Source organism: Garra rufa, chromosome 21 (assembly GCF_049309525.1).
Source record: "Garra rufa chromosome 21, GarRuf1.0, whole genome shotgun sequence".
Classification (NCBI taxonomy): domain Eukaryota; kingdom Metazoa; phylum Chordata; class Actinopteri; order Cypriniformes; family Cyprinidae; genus Garra; species Garra rufa.
Window position 1 is genome coordinate 38,026,163 of NC_133381.1, and position 17,959 is coordinate 38,044,121.

Sequence of the window (17,959 nt, forward strand, 5' to 3'; positions counted from 1 at the left end):
TATCTAACTTGTTCATAATGATGCATTTGGCAGCTGTAGTCTATTTGTATATTTAGCAGTAAATCACATGGTTTTATCACATGACAATTTCCCCATCGGCTATATGGCAGTGATAGAGCATTTGTAAATCTTGACCTTTTGACCATTCGAGTACTCTCTCTCTCTCTCACACACACACACACACACACACATACACACACACACTGGAGAATGTACCGTGACCATTGATTGGTCAAGGAGTTTGTTATTGTATGAATCACTTGCAATTTTATTGGTTTTAGAAATATTTTTCACATGCTCTAAAATATGTTAACCATATTTATTCCTCAGGGCCTGCTACCAAACTTAACAGTGTCAGCTGTTCAAAAGATTAACATGTTTTTCCAGATAGATTGGCGTACTTATCTGATATGACAAATTCATCTTCTGTTAATTATCACAAACGTCACAAAATGATGATTGTGCAGTATTTGGTTAGTCTAATAATCTTTATCTAAACATTAAAGTCACGGATATGTTTTTGCTTTAGCTTCATGGCTTCCCTTCTTCATTAGCATTCTGTCAGAAGCTTTTCTTGTTAACTCAACACAGTTGACACCATTGAAATCAAGGGAATATTTTAGCGGAAACCCCATCCAACAGATCTGATTTAGGTCCGGGACGTGACAGGAATAGTGTACACCAGCGACTGGGTCATAATTGGCAAAGCATATTCATTACAGAGCTGATTTTGGCACACTATAATGAGCCATTGCTGTGATAATTAACTTTTATCAAATGTTTTTATGTTTAAATAATAGAACAGACTGAGTTTTCCTTTTCTTTCTTTTACTTCGCTATGGCAACCTCTCTAGATCTTAAAATGAAATAAATGGCTTGTGGTTGAATGCCTAAAAATGCTTCTTCTTCATGCCTGTATTGAGAATTTATGTTTTCCTGGAATGTCTGCGCGAAGAAACATTGCCGTTTTATTATTTTTCTTATAAAATGCTGTTATAATAAATGATATCCCTTGAAATGTGGAATAAAGAATAAAGTGCAAAAAACAAAAAGTTGTGTATAATTTATATAAATAAACATGAAAAAGATCTAATACTATTGCATTTTGCTAAATCTTTTATTTATTTTAGTATAGCCTTGGGTGCTGATGATGAATGTTAGCTGATAAATGCGATGTTTGCTATTTGTTAGAACATTCAGCATTGAATCCAGCTGTTCTAAATGAATACTTCATTGATAAAACACAAGAACTGCGCATAATGTTGCCTGTAGGCAAAACCACTATGCAGATCATAAAATGTCATAAAGCTTCCTGGGTCTTTTTTGGCTACTAGCATAGAGATAATCAACCCGAAAATCAATGGTCTTCAGTCGAAGATGTTGGTTCTTTCATCTGAAGGCTTCATTTGAAGCCGCTGACTGGTCTTATTATTTATTAAATCATGTCATGAGCGAACAAGGGCTTTCTCTGATGGTGTGTTTGACCTTTATTCTTCTTGTCTTTCCTCAGTTGTCAGGAGCAGTTGTGCTCTGCTTGAAAGAGCAGTGGAAGATCCAGTGCATCCAAATCCTCTTGACTCCGGTCCAGAAGCAGACAGTGAGTGTAAAACGCAGAGTATTTATTTGTTCCGTTTGCCTTCACATTGTTTTCTTCCTTTTTTGTTTTTTCGTAAATGGAGTTTGTCAGTGCAGTCACCACACTGAACAGAGAAGAGACATTGATCTGGTTAAGTATTCCGCAGGGCACTTCCCGTTGGGATGTTTCGGTTCGAATGTCAGCGGGGCTTTGTGGTTTCCCTCATTGCGGTCTCTCTTCATCAATAGCCTTACATGATTCCAAAGACAACTTGTCTGTTTTTTTTCCACTGGAATGTCTGATGACAAACAGAAAGCCCTCAAGATATTCCTTCTCCTGTCCAAACTGACATACCCTTGTCCTGATTATTTCATTATTTCATTAGACTTTGCATTTTTTAACGGACTTTAGAGGAACGGGGAGTCAAAAACAGTTTAATTACTTTTCTCTTGAGGCCATTTCAGTGTGATCCTACAACTGAACCAGATTTCTTACTGAATCTGTTTACAAAACAAGTTTTTTTCTTACTTTAATTGCTGACAGATAATATTTGAACAGGGTAGTTTTAGGGAATTCAGTGTCCACACACATATGTTTTTGGAGAATAAAATGTCATAATTTGGTTAAATTAATGTTACATTGTCATTCAGTGCAACACAATATTTATGTTAAATTCAAACAACATGCTTATTAAAATAAAATATAAATAAATAAAAAATGAATAAGGGGGCATATAACATTTTATTGTGTTTATTGTGTCAATTTTATTGAGTAAAAATTCTTACTGACAAATGGGCAAAACCTAGGATAGTGGCAAATTTTACAAAATGTAGAATTACAACTAATTAGTATTTGGGGTGAAAGTAATTTGTCTTTTAATATTGAATAAATAGATTTTCGTTGTAAATATGCCTGACAAGATTGTTACACTGAATGTCATTTTAAATGAGGGAAAATGTATGATGTTTATTTTTTGCTCAGAAAAATCAAAACAAAAATGTGATTAAATTAAACAGAAAACTTTTTTATATTTTTTGGGAAAAACAACAACAATTTAAAGCAGTATTACACTTGTTGTTTTTACGCTTAAACCTTTTACGTCTTTTACTTCAACTACCTTTTACTGTCAACACTGATAGTAATACAACAATGCAAATCAGCATATTAGAATGTTTTCTGAATGATTTTCTATGTATTTGCTTTACATTTTCATTTAATATTTATTCAAATTTACACTGTTAATATTTACATACATACTTTGCATAATTTAAGTAACTAGTTTATGCACAATGTAGCTAAATACAGTAAGAATTATTTTTCCTTTAGTCTTTATGCAATTTCCTGTGCATTGATGACATATATGCTATTCTAACTTTACAGTTTTACATATTCAGACGTATGAATCTTTTCTCTGTTTTGATTAGTACATCTATAGCTGATAGCATCTATAGCTACAGCTGGTTCGCATTTCAAGTTTAAAGGAATAGTTCACCAAAAAAATGAAAATTACCCCATTGTTTACTCACCCTCAATCCATCCTAACTGTATATGAATTTATTCTTTTAGACGAATAAAATCTGAGTAATATTAAAAAATGTCCTGGCTCTTCCAAGCTATTTAATAGCAGTGAATGGGTGTTGAGATTTTGAAACAAAATAAAGTTCATCCATCCACCATATAAAGTACTCCACATGGCTCTGAGGGGTTAATAAAGGCCTTCTTAAGAGTGAATCAATGTGTTTGTATATGAAAATTATCCATATTTAAAACTATAAACCGTGATCTTTAGCTTCTGCTAACTTCAGAGAGTACGCACTTCAGAAGGCCTTTATTATGCCACTTATTATGAAGAATGGATGCACTTCATTGGACCTCAAAATCATTGGACAACACACTGCCATTAAACATCACACTTGTTAACTTTAATTGTATTGGTCTGAAAGACAAAAGTCATATACACCTAGAATGGCTTAAAGGAACGCTCCACTTTTTTTGGTAATAGGCTCATTCTCCAACTCCCCCCGAGTTAATAAGTTGAGTTTTACCGTTTTGAAATCCATTCAGCCGTTCTCCTGTTCTGGCGATATCGCTTTTAGCATAGCTTAGCATAGATCATTGAATCCTATTAGACCAATAGCATCGCGTTCAAAAATGACCAACGAGTTTCGGTATTTGTCCTATTTAAAACGACTCTTCTGCAGTTATATTGTGTATTAAGTCCAATGAAGTGCATCCATTCTTCATAATAAGTGGCATAATAAAGGCCTTCTGAAGTGCGTACTCTCTGAAGTTAGCAGAAGCTAAAGATCACGGTTTATAGTTTTAAATATGGATAATTTTCATATACAAACACATTGATTCACTCTTAAGAAGGCCTTTATTAACCCCCCAGAGCCATGTGGAGTACTTTATATGGTGGATGGATGAACTTTATTTTTATTTTTTATAACTCGGGGGGAGTTGGAGAATGAGCCTATTTCCAAAAAAAGTGGAGTGTTCCTTTAAGGAGTAAATCATGGAGTAATTTTCATTTTTGGCTGAACTATCCCTTTAAATCATTATTTTGCCACTGCAGTTTGATTCCCTTTAACCTCCTAACATAGTGTTACTTCATTCTTCCACAGTTTCCTTCTGTGATTTTGAATCTCCATGCTCTTGGACGTTATCCAATCACAGCGCAGGAGGAGACTGGTATGTCACATCACCACAGCAACACAGGTCCAATAGATGGGGAGTGCAACCAATCAAAGATTATTCCACTGGAAAATCTGAAGGTATTGATAATAACTTCATTATGTTTTGATACTTAATTCAGATCAAACAATAGCAATAGAGTTTTCTGTCTTTCAACAGGTCATTTTCTCTTACTAAAGCCCACCCCAACTCATTTTGCTGCTGGTAGATGTAGTTTCCAGATGACCAGTCCTGTAGTGCTCAGCAGCGGGCCACTGTGTCATCTTCGACTCGCTCGCTTCCAACCGGAACCACATACAGGAAACATGTCCGCCTTCGTGAAACACACTGATAACTCCATCATCAAACCAATAGCCCTTACAGTCAAAGAACAAGAAACTGGCAGGTGAGATAAAACTTTGGTTCTTCAACTAAAAATTAATTGAATTGCCTCAAACTTGAAGTACACTCTTAAAAATAAAGGTGCTTCACGATGCCATAGAAGAACCTTTTTGTCTAAATGGTTCCATAAAGCACCTTTAACATCTGAAGAACCTTTTTGTTTCACAAAAGGTTCTTTGTGGCGAAAGAAGGTTCTTTAGATTATAAAAAGGTAAGAAAGAGATGGTTCTTTAAAGAACCTTTGACTGAATGGTTCTTTGTGGAACCAAAAATGGTTCTTCTATGGCATCACTGTGAAGAACCTTTTAAAGCACCTTTATTTTTAATTAGAAAAGTGCTCCCCAAATTTATTTCATCTTCTCACCAAGGCTGCATTTATTTAATCAAAAACACAGTTTAAACAGTAAAATTGTGAAATATTATTACAATTTAAAACATCTTTATTCTATTTTAATATATTTTAAGATATAATTTATTTCTGTGATGCAAAGCTGAATTTTCAGCAAAGATACTCCAGTCTTCAGTGTCACATGATCCTTCGGAAATCATTATAATATGCTAAATTTGGTGCTTAAGAAAAAATATTTTTTTGTAGAAACAGCTTTCTGTAGAAACCATTACATATTTCTTTCTTTAGTTAATTATTTGATTAATAAAAAGTGTAAAACAACCATGTTTATTTAAAATAGATATTTTTTGGTAACAATGTAAAAACTCTTTACTGTCAGTTTAGGTCAATTTATTGCATTCTTTCTTAAGTTGACCCCAAATTTATTTAATTTTTTTTTCCAATATGACCTTAATTGCCTACCATCTGTAAACCTGTATTAAGGACTGTTCCATAGATGAATATGTGTCAATTGGTTATAGATTAATAAACAAGTATGAATAATTTAAAGCTTTTTCATATGTAAAGCTTATTTGGATTTTTACAAAACGTTCTTTAAAATACAGTATCCTGAAATAGGGATGCTTCTTTTTTGCGGAGTATGTATATCATACAGTAATAAACAAATACAACGGTGATGTAATTGTATTGGCAGATCATAAACTAAGAACATTTTCTCAATGACATACAGTATGCACTTTACTTTACACTAAGTAGTATCAAGCAGCCTTCTGTACCCACAAGAGGCAAATGCCAAGCAAAAGACTTTTGTTATGCAGATGTAGTTGGTATTGATTTTCTTATTCTGGGCACATCACGTATAAGATGGATGAAAGCATTTTGCTTTCTAAAAGTAGGACCTGATGTTTCTTTTGGCATAATTGCTTCTGACAGAGAGCTAGGAATAGATGGTGATACAATGCAATTTGGAACGAGCCGGTATGACCATGACGTAGCTAATATACTTTTACTTTCTGCATTTGGCTGTATGGATCTGAGCCTAATAGAGGTTACGCCATGGAGTGTGGTGTATTATACAAATCAGTCATATCCTTATTAATACCGTCCAACTCTGAGATCTATGTTTAGTGCAGAGTGCATTAGCTTTCCACTGTACTTAAGCACCCGTACATCTCATAAAGCACTCTCACATGTGCCAGAGAGTCATGTATGAATTTTTTAATGACATGTATTGTAATATGAGTTCCACAAAACCAGCTTCTCTCATTTAGCTTAATATCCAGACACTACTAAATTGATCCGAGGTTCGTATAAACGGCAATGTGAAGAAAGAATGAAACAAAGACAAACTGTAATATTTAAACTCTAAGAATTTTATGTAAATATATGCAATATTCTAGTATGCTTCCTTACTTCTCTATAAAGTGTGTGGTGATCTTAGATCATTAGAGAGTACATTTTGCTATTGAAAGGGTTAACCTAATTTTTTTAGCAGATGATTTTGATGATTTCATTGTGTTTTGAATCAAATTCCTGATTTAAAAAATTTTAATGATTTAAAGCATTTTTTTGTGTCCCAGGTCGCAGTGGGAGATGCTGGAGGCTGTGATTGGCCAGTTAGATGAGCCTTTCCAGGTGACAGTGCAGTACTCCTCCTGTAGCAGCCATGAAGTCGGATTTCTGGCATTCGATTCGCTTGAGCTGAAGGATTGTGTCATGGGTAGCGACTTATTAATTATTCTCAAATATTATCTTTGAGGTTACTGTATGTATTACTTGCATCTGCAGAGCATTTCTACTTTATAACTACACTGTACAAAAAAAAGCTGGGTTTAGTTTTTTGGGTCATTTTATTGGGTTATTTTTTTAACACTTTCACCCAGGTGCTGGGTAGTTTTTCTGCAATTAAAAAAAAAAAAAAAGCTGGGCTATTTTTTAACCCAAATGTTGGATTTTTCTACACTCTAAACAATGGTGGGTTCAGTCTGTTTGGTCATTTTATTGGTTACTATTATTATTATTTTGTTTACATTTTTACCTAGGTAGTTTTTCTGCACTCTAAAAATAGCTGGGTTTAGTTAGTTGGGTCATTTTATTGGGTTATGTTTAATAATTTTTGTTACCCAGGTGCTGGGTAGTTTTTCTGCACTCTAAAAATGCTGGGTTATTAATGGTTTTTGCCTACTGTAAATGCTGGGTTCAGCCTGTAGAGTCATTTTATTGGGTTATTTTTTTGACATTTTTACCCAGGTGCTGGGTAGATTTTCTGCACTCAAAAAGTTGCTGGGTTATTTTTTTCAACCAAATGCTGGGTTCAGCCTGTTGGGTCATTTTATTGGGTTATTTTAACAATTTTACCCTGGTGCTTGGTAGTTTTTTCTGCACTTCAAAAATTGCTAGGTTAAGCTTGTTGGTGTCAGGTTTTAGTCTGTTTCTGTTCTGTTTTCCCAGTGTTTTCCCCCCTCTGTTTCTAGTCCTTATGGTTTAGTCCTTGTCCCCCCCTTTTGATTTAGTCTTAGTTGGTTTTGTCTTGCCCATATTTGTATTTCCCCCTCGTCATCTTGTTATCTTGTTAGTTACCACGCCCCCGTTTCTGTGTATTTAAGTCTGTGTCTGATCACTTCCTGCTGTCCGTCGTTAACGTTACATGTTCTCATTTGAAGCTCCTGGTTTTTGTTTATTTGTTTGTATTTCAGTGTTTCATTTAATAAACTTATACTTTCATTTACTCCGGTTCTCCTCATCCATCTCCACTCCTCAACCCTGCCTGACTGTGACAGTTGGGTCATTTTATTCTAATATTTTTTAAGTTATTTTTAATTAATTTTTTTTAACCCAGGAGCTGGGTAGTTTTTCTGTAACTCAGCTACTGGGTCATTTTTACTGTCAGTGAATGGTGTGCCAAACTGGTTAAAACTGGCATTTTTAGAGTGTATGAAATAGAAACTGTTTAATGTGCTCATCTATATTAAATTATTTAAATGAATGCACTGAATATTATTCTTCTATCCTTATGTGACACTTTTAAACAAAACCTTACTGTTTTTTGTGGGTTTCTACAGGTGATGATTATTTGGATTTGGGTTCAGACTGTGAGAAATACTCATCCCTTCACTGTCCTTCTGGAGGCTGCATTGAGAAACATAGAGTGTGTGATTTTCATACCGACTGTCCACAAGGGGAAGATGAGGGCTTAATATGCAGTGAGTAAAATTAAAGATTTTAAATATTTCATAAGCCATGAAAATGCGTAGTTTCTGTTTATCAGTCTGTCAGCAATTATGAGCTTTTCAAAATTTAATGCAATAGCTGTTGCACACATACAACCATCTAGTTAGTGTGGAGCTCCTTAGTCTCTAAAAAAGACAGTATTTTGTTCTTTTAAAAGTAGAGAACGGACCACATCTCACCGATCCATTAATTCAGTTTATGATAATCGAAACATTTCTTTGAAAGGGGGCCTTTAAGCTGTAAATCCTTAAGATTTGCGAGATCATTCTTGCCAATTTGCATTTCGTTGAGAGTGTTCAATTAAAGTATGAACAGCAGTGTGACGGGGCGATATAAGAGCGGGTGCCGCTGAGTAACTGGCTGGCTGTGTGTCACTCACATTAGCTGTATTAAATCGTAAGGCCATGATAAATGTCTAATCCTTTCACTGGAGGCGTTGGATTAGCAAACCTGCTCTATCAAAGTTTTTCTCTGAGTAAAGAGCTGCATAAAGGGCGTGATATGCATGTGTTTGCTTTCCTCTAGGAAAACTCTTTGCATATTTATTGATTTGTTTAATCTCCATTAACATTTATACTATGCTTAGATGGTTTATAATTGTCTGTGTACAAAGAACTTTGTATATGGCAATATTTGGCACACAGCACTTACAGTGTAATCCACAAAGATAAAAAGGTGAGAACAAAGACTCATAGAAGAAATCCATATTTATAGGAAGTCTATTAAAGAGGTATCTGCTACATAAATATGCATAAATATGATTTATTTGATTATTCATTTACTGTTTAATTTGGTTAAATTAATTTTATTTGTTTAGCACATTTCATAATTCATACTGTTACATATTTTTGCCATACCAACACTGATAATAATAACAAATGTTCCTTAAATTCCAAATCATCATGATTTATGAAGAATCATGTCATACTGAAGATTAAAGAAATCTCAGGAATAAATAATATATTCCTATAATAATATATTAAAATACAAAACATTGTAAAATATAAGAAATTCGAACAATATGTGACCCTAGACCACAAAACCAGCTATCTAAAAGCTGGAGAAAAAAAGGTTTTGATTGATGTATGGTTTGTTAGGATTGGACAATATTTGGCTGAGATACAACTATTTGGAAATCTGGAATCTGAGGGTGTAAAAAAATCAAAATACTGAGAAAATTGCTTTTAAAGTTGACCAAAAAAAGTTCTTAGCAATGCATATTACTAATCAAAAATTAAGTTTTGATATATTTACGGTAGTAAATTTACAAAAAAAATCTTAATGAATCATTATCTTTAATTAATATCCTAATGATTATTAGCATAAAAGAAAATTTTGACCCATACAATGTATTGTTGGCTATTGCTAGAAATATACATGTGCTACTTAAGACAGGTTTTATGGTCCAGGGTCCCACATTTTATAGTATTACTGTTTTTTTGATCAAACAAATACTGCCATAGTAAGTGAGATGTCTTTATTAAAATGTATGCATTTATTTTATAAATAAAATTATACACATTTTGCATATATGATACATATTTGCTTTAAAATAGTTCTCTGCACGAGTAGAGCAGAAGTATTTAAACCACAAATGCTGCTACAAGAAAAGACTAGACCCAGACGTTTTATTCTTTCCTTGAAAATAAACGTGGAAATTTCTTTTGATATTATGTGAAGGGTTTGACATGACAACCCATACGAAAAAGAGTTTGTGTGCTATTAGTATACTTCTTTTAAACTAAGAATAGGAAAGCTTACTTTCAGTCTACTTTTTATGTACTTCTCAGAAGTGTGCTTTATATACTTAGAAATATATTTAAAATGACATTTAAGTATACTTGACTTATACTTAGAAATGTCTAAATATGTTTGAGCTCTACTTGTGCTCTGAGAATCCATGTGTTCATTGTTATATGCACCATTACACATCTGTACAGAATTTCCAAAACACAAGTGAAGAAGAAACCAAAACAACAGATTCCACATGTAATCTAACACAATCGTCAGACATAAAACAGCATCAAAAAATGGAATAAAATGTCGACCCATGAAGAGATAATGACTGTCAAGCTTTGGGGTGTTGATCAACTCCATCTATGTTTTGAATATCATATATACTCTATTTTTGTTTTATTATTATTATTATTTTTTTTTTTTTGCTTTTTTACCCACATTCAGGTGATTGTAAAAAAGAATGCATGAGGCTAGAATAAAATGTTTTTGTTTACAAGCAGATACCCTATTCTTTCTTTTGATGTTTTGTATGTTCAGATCTTCATATAACAAAATATATACAGATTAATACCTAAATAGGGACATAGTAGTATACTTAAAGTATGATGTGAAGTTCACTTAAAGAAAAAAAAATGAGTATATTTGTAGTATAAAATTACTAAACTAGTACTTTACTAGTTAACTAGTTTACTAGTTAAGTGCACTAAAAATGCATAAAAAGTATTTAGTTCACTATCAGTATATATATAAGTTCACTTTTAGTGTACTTGAAGTACAAACTAAAAACATAGATGTAAACTAAAAAGTTTAGTACTGTTATAATTAAAGTATGCTTAAAAGTGTACTTTTATATGCTAGAAAGTGGGCCAATTTAGTCCCAAGGAGTATTGTAATAGTACACTTAAAGGCATACTACCAGTACACTGATATTTGTATACTTACTACATACAGTATACTTAAAAATATATTTGAACTTTACTTAAGTATACTTAATAAAATAAACTTGAAGTATACTTCTTTTTGGTAAGCGAAGTAACTCTGACAGCATCCTAATGAAGATGATCAAAGCAACTCCCACTAAGTTTAAGCTTATTAATTACATCCATGACATTATAAAACATGTCCTCTGGATAATGAATCTGTCAGTTAGTTAAATCTAATACCTAAAGACCATATTAGCACGTTGATTGGAGTCCTGTCATATCAGCTGTCATTTTAGGTCTCAAATATTTAAAGTGTAAAGCTAAAAGAGGCGCAATTTCTCTCATATTGATTCGTCTCTATTAAAACCATACATTTTAGACTGCACTGAGTGTTTTATTTTTCCTTAGCTCTTGTTGTTACAAACTAAAAATGATTGGTGTGCCATTAAAATACTTAATGTGCCACTATTCACACAGGAGGAAATTGGTATTTCCAGCAAGAAAACAAATCTGTTACTGAAAAAAAAAACAATCCACCTGTCCTTCTCCCATGTTACCATAACTGTTATTTGTTTTTTATTGGAAGTAAATGACATTGGAATTGTGTAACACTTGAATACTTTTTATTACTGTATCAGATTACTGAAAAACAGGCTTTTTATTTGCCCTATACCTGGACTTAAAACTGAATTGAACAAAACAAACACACCAGCTTCCCTTACCAAGAAGAAGTATACGTCAAGTTTATTTTAATAAGTATACTCAAGTATATTTTTTAAGTATACTTTATGTAGTAAGTATACAAATATCAGTGTACTAGTAGTTTACTTTTAAGTGTACTATTTCAGTACTCCTTGGGACTAAACTGGCCCACTTTATAGTATATAAAAGTATACTTATAAGTATAATTGTAGTACACTTTGAGTACACAATTAGTTTACATCTATGTTTTTAGTTTGTACTGCAAGTATACTAAAAGCTAAATTATAGTGTACTAATTAAATACTTTCATGCATTTTTAGTGCACTTTGAAGTATAGTCTTAGTAAACTACAAGTTTATTCATTTTATACTACAAGTATACTTGTAAGTTTTCTTTAAGTGAACTTTACATCATACTTTAAGTATACTACTATGTCCCTATTTAGGTATTAAAAACTATTAATTTGTATATATTTTGTTATATGAATATCTGAACATACAAAACATCAAAAGAAAGAAAAGGGTATCTGCTTGTAAACAAAAACATTTTGTTCTAGCTTCATGCATTCTTTTTTACAATCACTTGAATGTGGGTAAGTTTCATCAATACAAAAATAAAAAGAGTATACATGATAATCAAAACGTAAATGGAGTTGATCAACTCCCCAAAGCTTGATAGTCATTATTACCTCTTCGTGGGTCGACATTTTATTCCATAATGTTACACAGTTTTCCATATCTATGGTTTTGATGCTGTTTTATTACGATTGTGTTTGATTATATGTGGAAGCATCTGTTGTTTCGGTTTTTTCTTCACTTGTGTTTTGGAAATTCTGTACAGAAAATGTGTAATGGCACATATAACACACGGATTCTGAAAGCACAAGTAGAGCTCAAGTATACTTAAATGTCATTTTAAGTATATTTCTAAGACGTGCATAAAAAGTAGACATCCCTATTCTTAATTTAAAAGAAGTATACTAATAGCACACTTGAATAAACTTCTTTTTCGTAAGGGTTTGTTGATTCAGGCTTTATGATAATTGCATTTTAGTGGACTTAATAAATAAATAGAAGTAGGAAATGTAATATTTGATGAGGTTTTGAAGCTCTGCTAACACAGTCAGTTGTATTTTGTCAGACATTTCATTTGCTTAATTTCTTTGCAGACTCATTACCTTTGGGCTCATACTGTTCATTTGAGTTGGGCTCCTGCGGATGGTCAGTATCTGATTCACAGTCCTCTTGGAGACTAGTTAGTGGACAACAGCTTACTGAAGAGTCAGATCTACTAGGCACAACTCTGCAAAACACTCAAGGTAAAACCAAATCTTCTTGTAATTGTAATAAACAGCATAGATTTATTCAAGCAGTCCAATTAAAAGCCTAATATGAACTAATATGTGAATTTAGTTCAACTACATCACCATGCAAAAATGCAAATCTGTTGTATTCTCATCAGATTAATACAACAGCTTTGAGACAGAGACATATAGGAGACCCGTGTGTATAAAAGGAGCATCTTTCAAACGTCTCTTCACAATCCTATTAGTTATGAATGTCCCCAGTGGGATTTTTCATGGCATGGGAGTCCATTTTCATGATGTGTTATTGGCACCGTGATTTTAAGATGATAGAAATGTTATCTTTGGGAGGAGTCTGTAATGATTTACAGGCTGTGGGAGAGCAGTGCTGTTTTATAGTGATGTATTTGCAACACTAAATCTCATATACACAGTACAGGTGTCCAAGTCCATTTTATGACTAGTTGTATTCAAGCTTGCCTAACTGAAAAGTATCCTAGTTGTGTGTGTGTAAGAAACTCTAGCTCTTTATAGAATTGTCTGCACTGTGAAGATTTTAAAAGCCCATGCTGAAGATTTGTCTTGTAAGCATATCTGAGCACTTTATAGAGTACTGATCCTTTCTCGCCTCAGGGCACTTTCTTTTCCTTAAGGTCAGAGGTCGTGGTGATGAAAGTGAGGCGCTGGTTCAAAGCCCAGCTCTACCTTCTACTATATCCAATCAGGACTGTCAGGTAAGAGTTTATGCTGACAGCAAAGACTAAGATTATTTAAAATGTTTTTGAAAGAAGTCTCAAAAAATAGAGTAAAACTAGTAATGCAGTGAAATATTATTACAATTTAAAATAACAGTTTGGATTTTCAGCAGCCATTATTTTAGTCTTCAGCATTTGCAGTGGTGTGAAAAAGTGTTGGCCCCCTTCCTAATTTTTTTTTTTTTTTGCATGTTTGTCACACTTTAATGTTTCAGATCGTGTTTGCACCCCCACCCCCCGTTAAAACATAACTGGTTTATCACACCTGAGTTCTCAGTTTCTCTAGCCACACCTGTTGGCAATCAAGAAATCACTTAAATAGGACTTGCCTGACAAAGTGAAGTAGACCAAAAGAACCTCAAAAGCTACACATCATGTTGAGATCCAAAGAAATTCAGGAACAAATGAGAAAGAAAGTAATTGAGATCTATCAGTCTGGAAAAGGTTATAAAGCCATTTCTAAAGCTTTGGGACTCCAGAAAACCACAGTGAGAGCCATTATCCACAAATGGTGAAAACATGGAACTGTGGTGAACCTTCTCAGGAGTGGCCGGCTGACCAAAATTACCCCAAGAGCGCAGCGACGACTTATCCAAGAGGTCACAAAAGACCCCACAACAACATCTAAAGAACTGCAGGCCTTTCTTGCCTCAGTTAAGGTCAGTGTTCATGACTCCACCATAAGAAAAAGATTGGGCAAAAATGGCCTACATGGCAGAGTTCCAAGATGAAAACCGCTGCTGAGCAAAAAGAACATAAAGGCTCGTCTCAGTTTTGCCAGAAAACATCTTGATGATCCCCAAGACTTTTGGGAAAATACTGTGGACTGACGAGACAAAAGTTGAACTTTTTGGAAGGTTTGTGTCCCATTACATCTGGCGTAAAAGTAACACAGCATTTCAGAAAAAGAACATCATACCAACAGTAAAATATGGTGGTGGTAGTGTGATGGTCTGGGGCTGTTTTGCTGCCACTGGATCTGGAAGACTTGCTGTGATAAATGGAACCATGAATTCTGCTGTCTACCAAAAAATCCTGAAGGACAATGTCCAGCTATCTGTTGACCTCAAGCTGAAGCGAACTTGGGTTCTGCAGCAGGACAATGATCCAAAACACACCAGCAAATCCACCTCCGAATGGCTATAGAAAAACAAAATAAAGACTTTGAAGTGGCCTAGTCAAAGTCCTGACCTGAATCCTATTGAGATGCTGTGGCATGACCTTAAAAAGGCGGTTCATGCTCAAACCCTCCAATGTGGCTGAATTACAACAATTCTGCCAAGATGAGTGGGCCAAAATTCCTCCACAGAGCTGTAACAGACTCATTGCAAGTTATCGCAAATGCTTAATTGCAGTTGTTGCTGCTAAGGGTGGCCCAACCAGTCATTAAGTTTAGGGGGCAAACACTTTTTCACACAGGGCCATGTGGGTTTGGATTTTATTTTCCTTTCATAATAAAAAACTTCATTCAAAAACTGCATGTTGTGTTTACTTGTGTTATCTTTGATTAATATTTAAACATTAATATTGAAACATTAAAGTGTGACAAACATGCAAAAAAAATAAAAAATCAGAAAGGGGGTCAACACATTTTCACACCACTGTATTTAAAGGGACAGTTCACCCAAAAATGACAATTCTGTCATTAATTTCTCACCGTCATGTCATTCCAAACTCGTAAGACCTTCGTTTGTCTTCGGAACACAAATTAAGACATTTTGGATGAAATCTGAGAGCTTTTTAACCATGACACAGAAGGTAAGAAATTGATGATTTTTTTTTTTTTTGCACACAAAAAGAATTCTCATAGCTTCATATTCATAACATTATGGTTGAACCACTGATGTCACATGGACTTTTTTATTGATGTCCTTACTGCCTTTTGGGCTTTGAAAATGGTCTATGCAAAAATTGTGTTGTCTATGCAAGGTCAGAAAGCTTTCGGATTTCATCAAAAATATCTTAATATGTGTTCTGAAGATGAACGAAGGTCTTACAGGTTTGGAATGTACCTTTAGTTGGTGAGCAATTAATGTCAGAATTTTCATTTTTTACTGAACTATCCCAATCTTTTGTAATATTATAAATCTTTCGATCAATTAAATGCATCCTTGCTGAAAGCTTACTGAGCCCAACTTTATGAACAGAAGTGTCTGTATGACTGTTCACATAAAACCATGGTTTTCCTATGCCACAATATTTGGATTCTGAGACTTTACTTTATGGGCAGATTTCAAGTTAATTGTCCATGAAAAATGGGGACAGATCTCTACAGCATATGTGCAAATAGCTTACACAGAGTAACAGCACATGCAGCCAATGTTTCAATTTTACACTTGATTGTCCATGGATAAGATATTATTCTGAGACATCTGGTCCCGTAGCAGACGCTCAACTGCAAATTTTTCTGCGCAGTTGCAATTCTCTCTTTACCTGAATGGGGATTTCAATGGAACCGTGCTTCTGTCGGTGGTGGAGAATGAAATGTCAGTGTCTCCACTTATTTGGGAGAGGTCTGGACACTGGAAAGACGCCTGGCAAGAAATCACTCTGCCGATTACAGAGATCTTAAAAGGGTGAGATGTTTAAATAGATTGGTATCCAGATAGTAAATACTTTTATTAATTCCCCCCAAAAAATTGAGTGTAGTGGAAGACTTTACTCCTTATATATAATGTGACCCTGGACCACAAAAAGTAGCACGGGTCTATTTGTAGCAATAGCCAACAATACATTGTATAGGTCAAAATGATTGATTTTTCTTTTATGCCAAAAATCATTAGGATATTAAGTAATGATCATGTTCCATGAAGATATTTTGTAAATTTCCTACCGTGAATATATCAAAACTTAATTTTTCATTAGTAATATGTATTGCTAAGAACTTCATTTGGCCTCAGATTCCAGATTTTCAAATCGTTGTATCTTGACCAAATATTGTCTTATTCTAACAGTAACCATACATCAATGGAAAGCTTATTTATTCACCTTTTAGATGATGTATAAATCTCGGTTTAAAAAAATTGACCCTTATGAATGGTTTTGTAGTCCAGGGTCACATATGTTTAGCATTTATGCACAAAATCAAATAAAGGGTTCATCCTGTCCTAGTGCTGGGTTAAAAAGATGCACTCTCTGCAAAAAAAAAAAAAAAACAAAACAAAACATTAGGGGCATCTAATCTAAGATGTCATATGATTTTCATGGAATCATAATCAAATCATTTAATTTTACTTTTAAAATGGCTTAATTGACTTATTTTTACATTTCTCAAATTTACCATTCTTTAGAGATTTTTTAAAGTGCATTTATGTAAACTTCCAAGATCAAATAAGGTATGTTATTAAATTTTGCATTTTGGCTATTTAGTTACAAAGTTGGGTTTGCAAGCCCCTGGTCCAGTATTTGTGAGGGAACTGCAGGGGGTTTGTGAGTTAAGCCAAAAAGTAATCATAAAAAGTATACAATTAAAATTGCAATTTTAAAATACAAACAATCAAAATAAAACATTTAATATAAAAAAAGGAAATTTATTTTACCTCGTAAAGATTAGAAATCTCTTTCAAAGAATCCCTTTGAAAGAGTATCTTAAAAGATTAGTTCACTCCAGAATTAAAATTTCCTGATAATTTACTCATCACTCTGTCATCCATGATGTTCATGTCTTTCTGTAGTTGAAAAGAAAGAAAACATTACAGGGTTTTTCTCCATATAGTGGACTTCAATGGGAGCCAACAGGTTGAAGTTCCAAATTGCAGTTTCAATGCAGCATCAAAGGGCTATACACAAAACGATCTGTCATTTTTTTTAATTAAATAAAAATGTAAAAACATACCACAAATGCTCGTCTTGCATTAGCTTGACCTCACATATTATGTAGACACGTTGGAAAAATCACATGTGACGTATGCGGAAGTACAAAGCGAATGTTCAAAGAAAGTCAAATGGCCATTACAAATTACATTACATTAGACAAAGAACTAAGCTTACGTGACCTTTCCAACGTAATTACTAGGGCTGGGTATTGTGACCAATTTGGCAATTCGATTCGATTCTTATTTTTATGGTTTCGATTCGATTCGATTTCGATTTCGATTCGATTCGATTCGATATCGATTAGCTATCAATATTTCATTTAAAATGTTAGTTTTGCAGACATGTGATCCATATTTTGATATAAATGCTGGTAACTGAAACTCTCCTACTTAAGTTTATTACTGAAATACACATCTACATTAATAATAGGGTGCACACAGTTGTTTATTTTAAACAACTTTTATTTTAAATGAACACTGTAACAAGAAGTCA

At 33.7% G+C, this 17,959-nt stretch overlaps 1 protein-coding gene across 1 annotated transcript in view; it reads left to right on the forward strand.

The window, feature by feature from the left end:
- Positions 1–17,959, forward strand: part of ltk (leukocyte receptor tyrosine kinase) — an 89,407-nt gene that overhangs the window by 27,032 nt on the left and 44,416 nt on the right. Inside the window, exons 2-9 of the mRNA XM_073827645.1 lie at positions 1,511–1,603; positions 4,201–4,350; positions 4,430–4,655; positions 6,581–6,720; positions 8,063–8,203; positions 12,762–12,911; positions 13,530–13,630; positions 16,067–16,227. Of these exons, the coding sequence (XP_073683746.1) occupies positions 1,511–1,603; positions 4,201–4,350; positions 4,430–4,655; positions 6,581–6,720; positions 8,063–8,203; positions 12,762–12,911; positions 13,530–13,630; positions 16,067–16,227 (1,162 nt within the window). The remainder of the gene's footprint in view (positions 1–1,510; positions 1,604–4,200; positions 4,351–4,429; positions 4,656–6,580; positions 6,721–8,062; positions 8,204–12,761; positions 12,912–13,529; positions 13,631–16,066; positions 16,228–17,959) is intronic.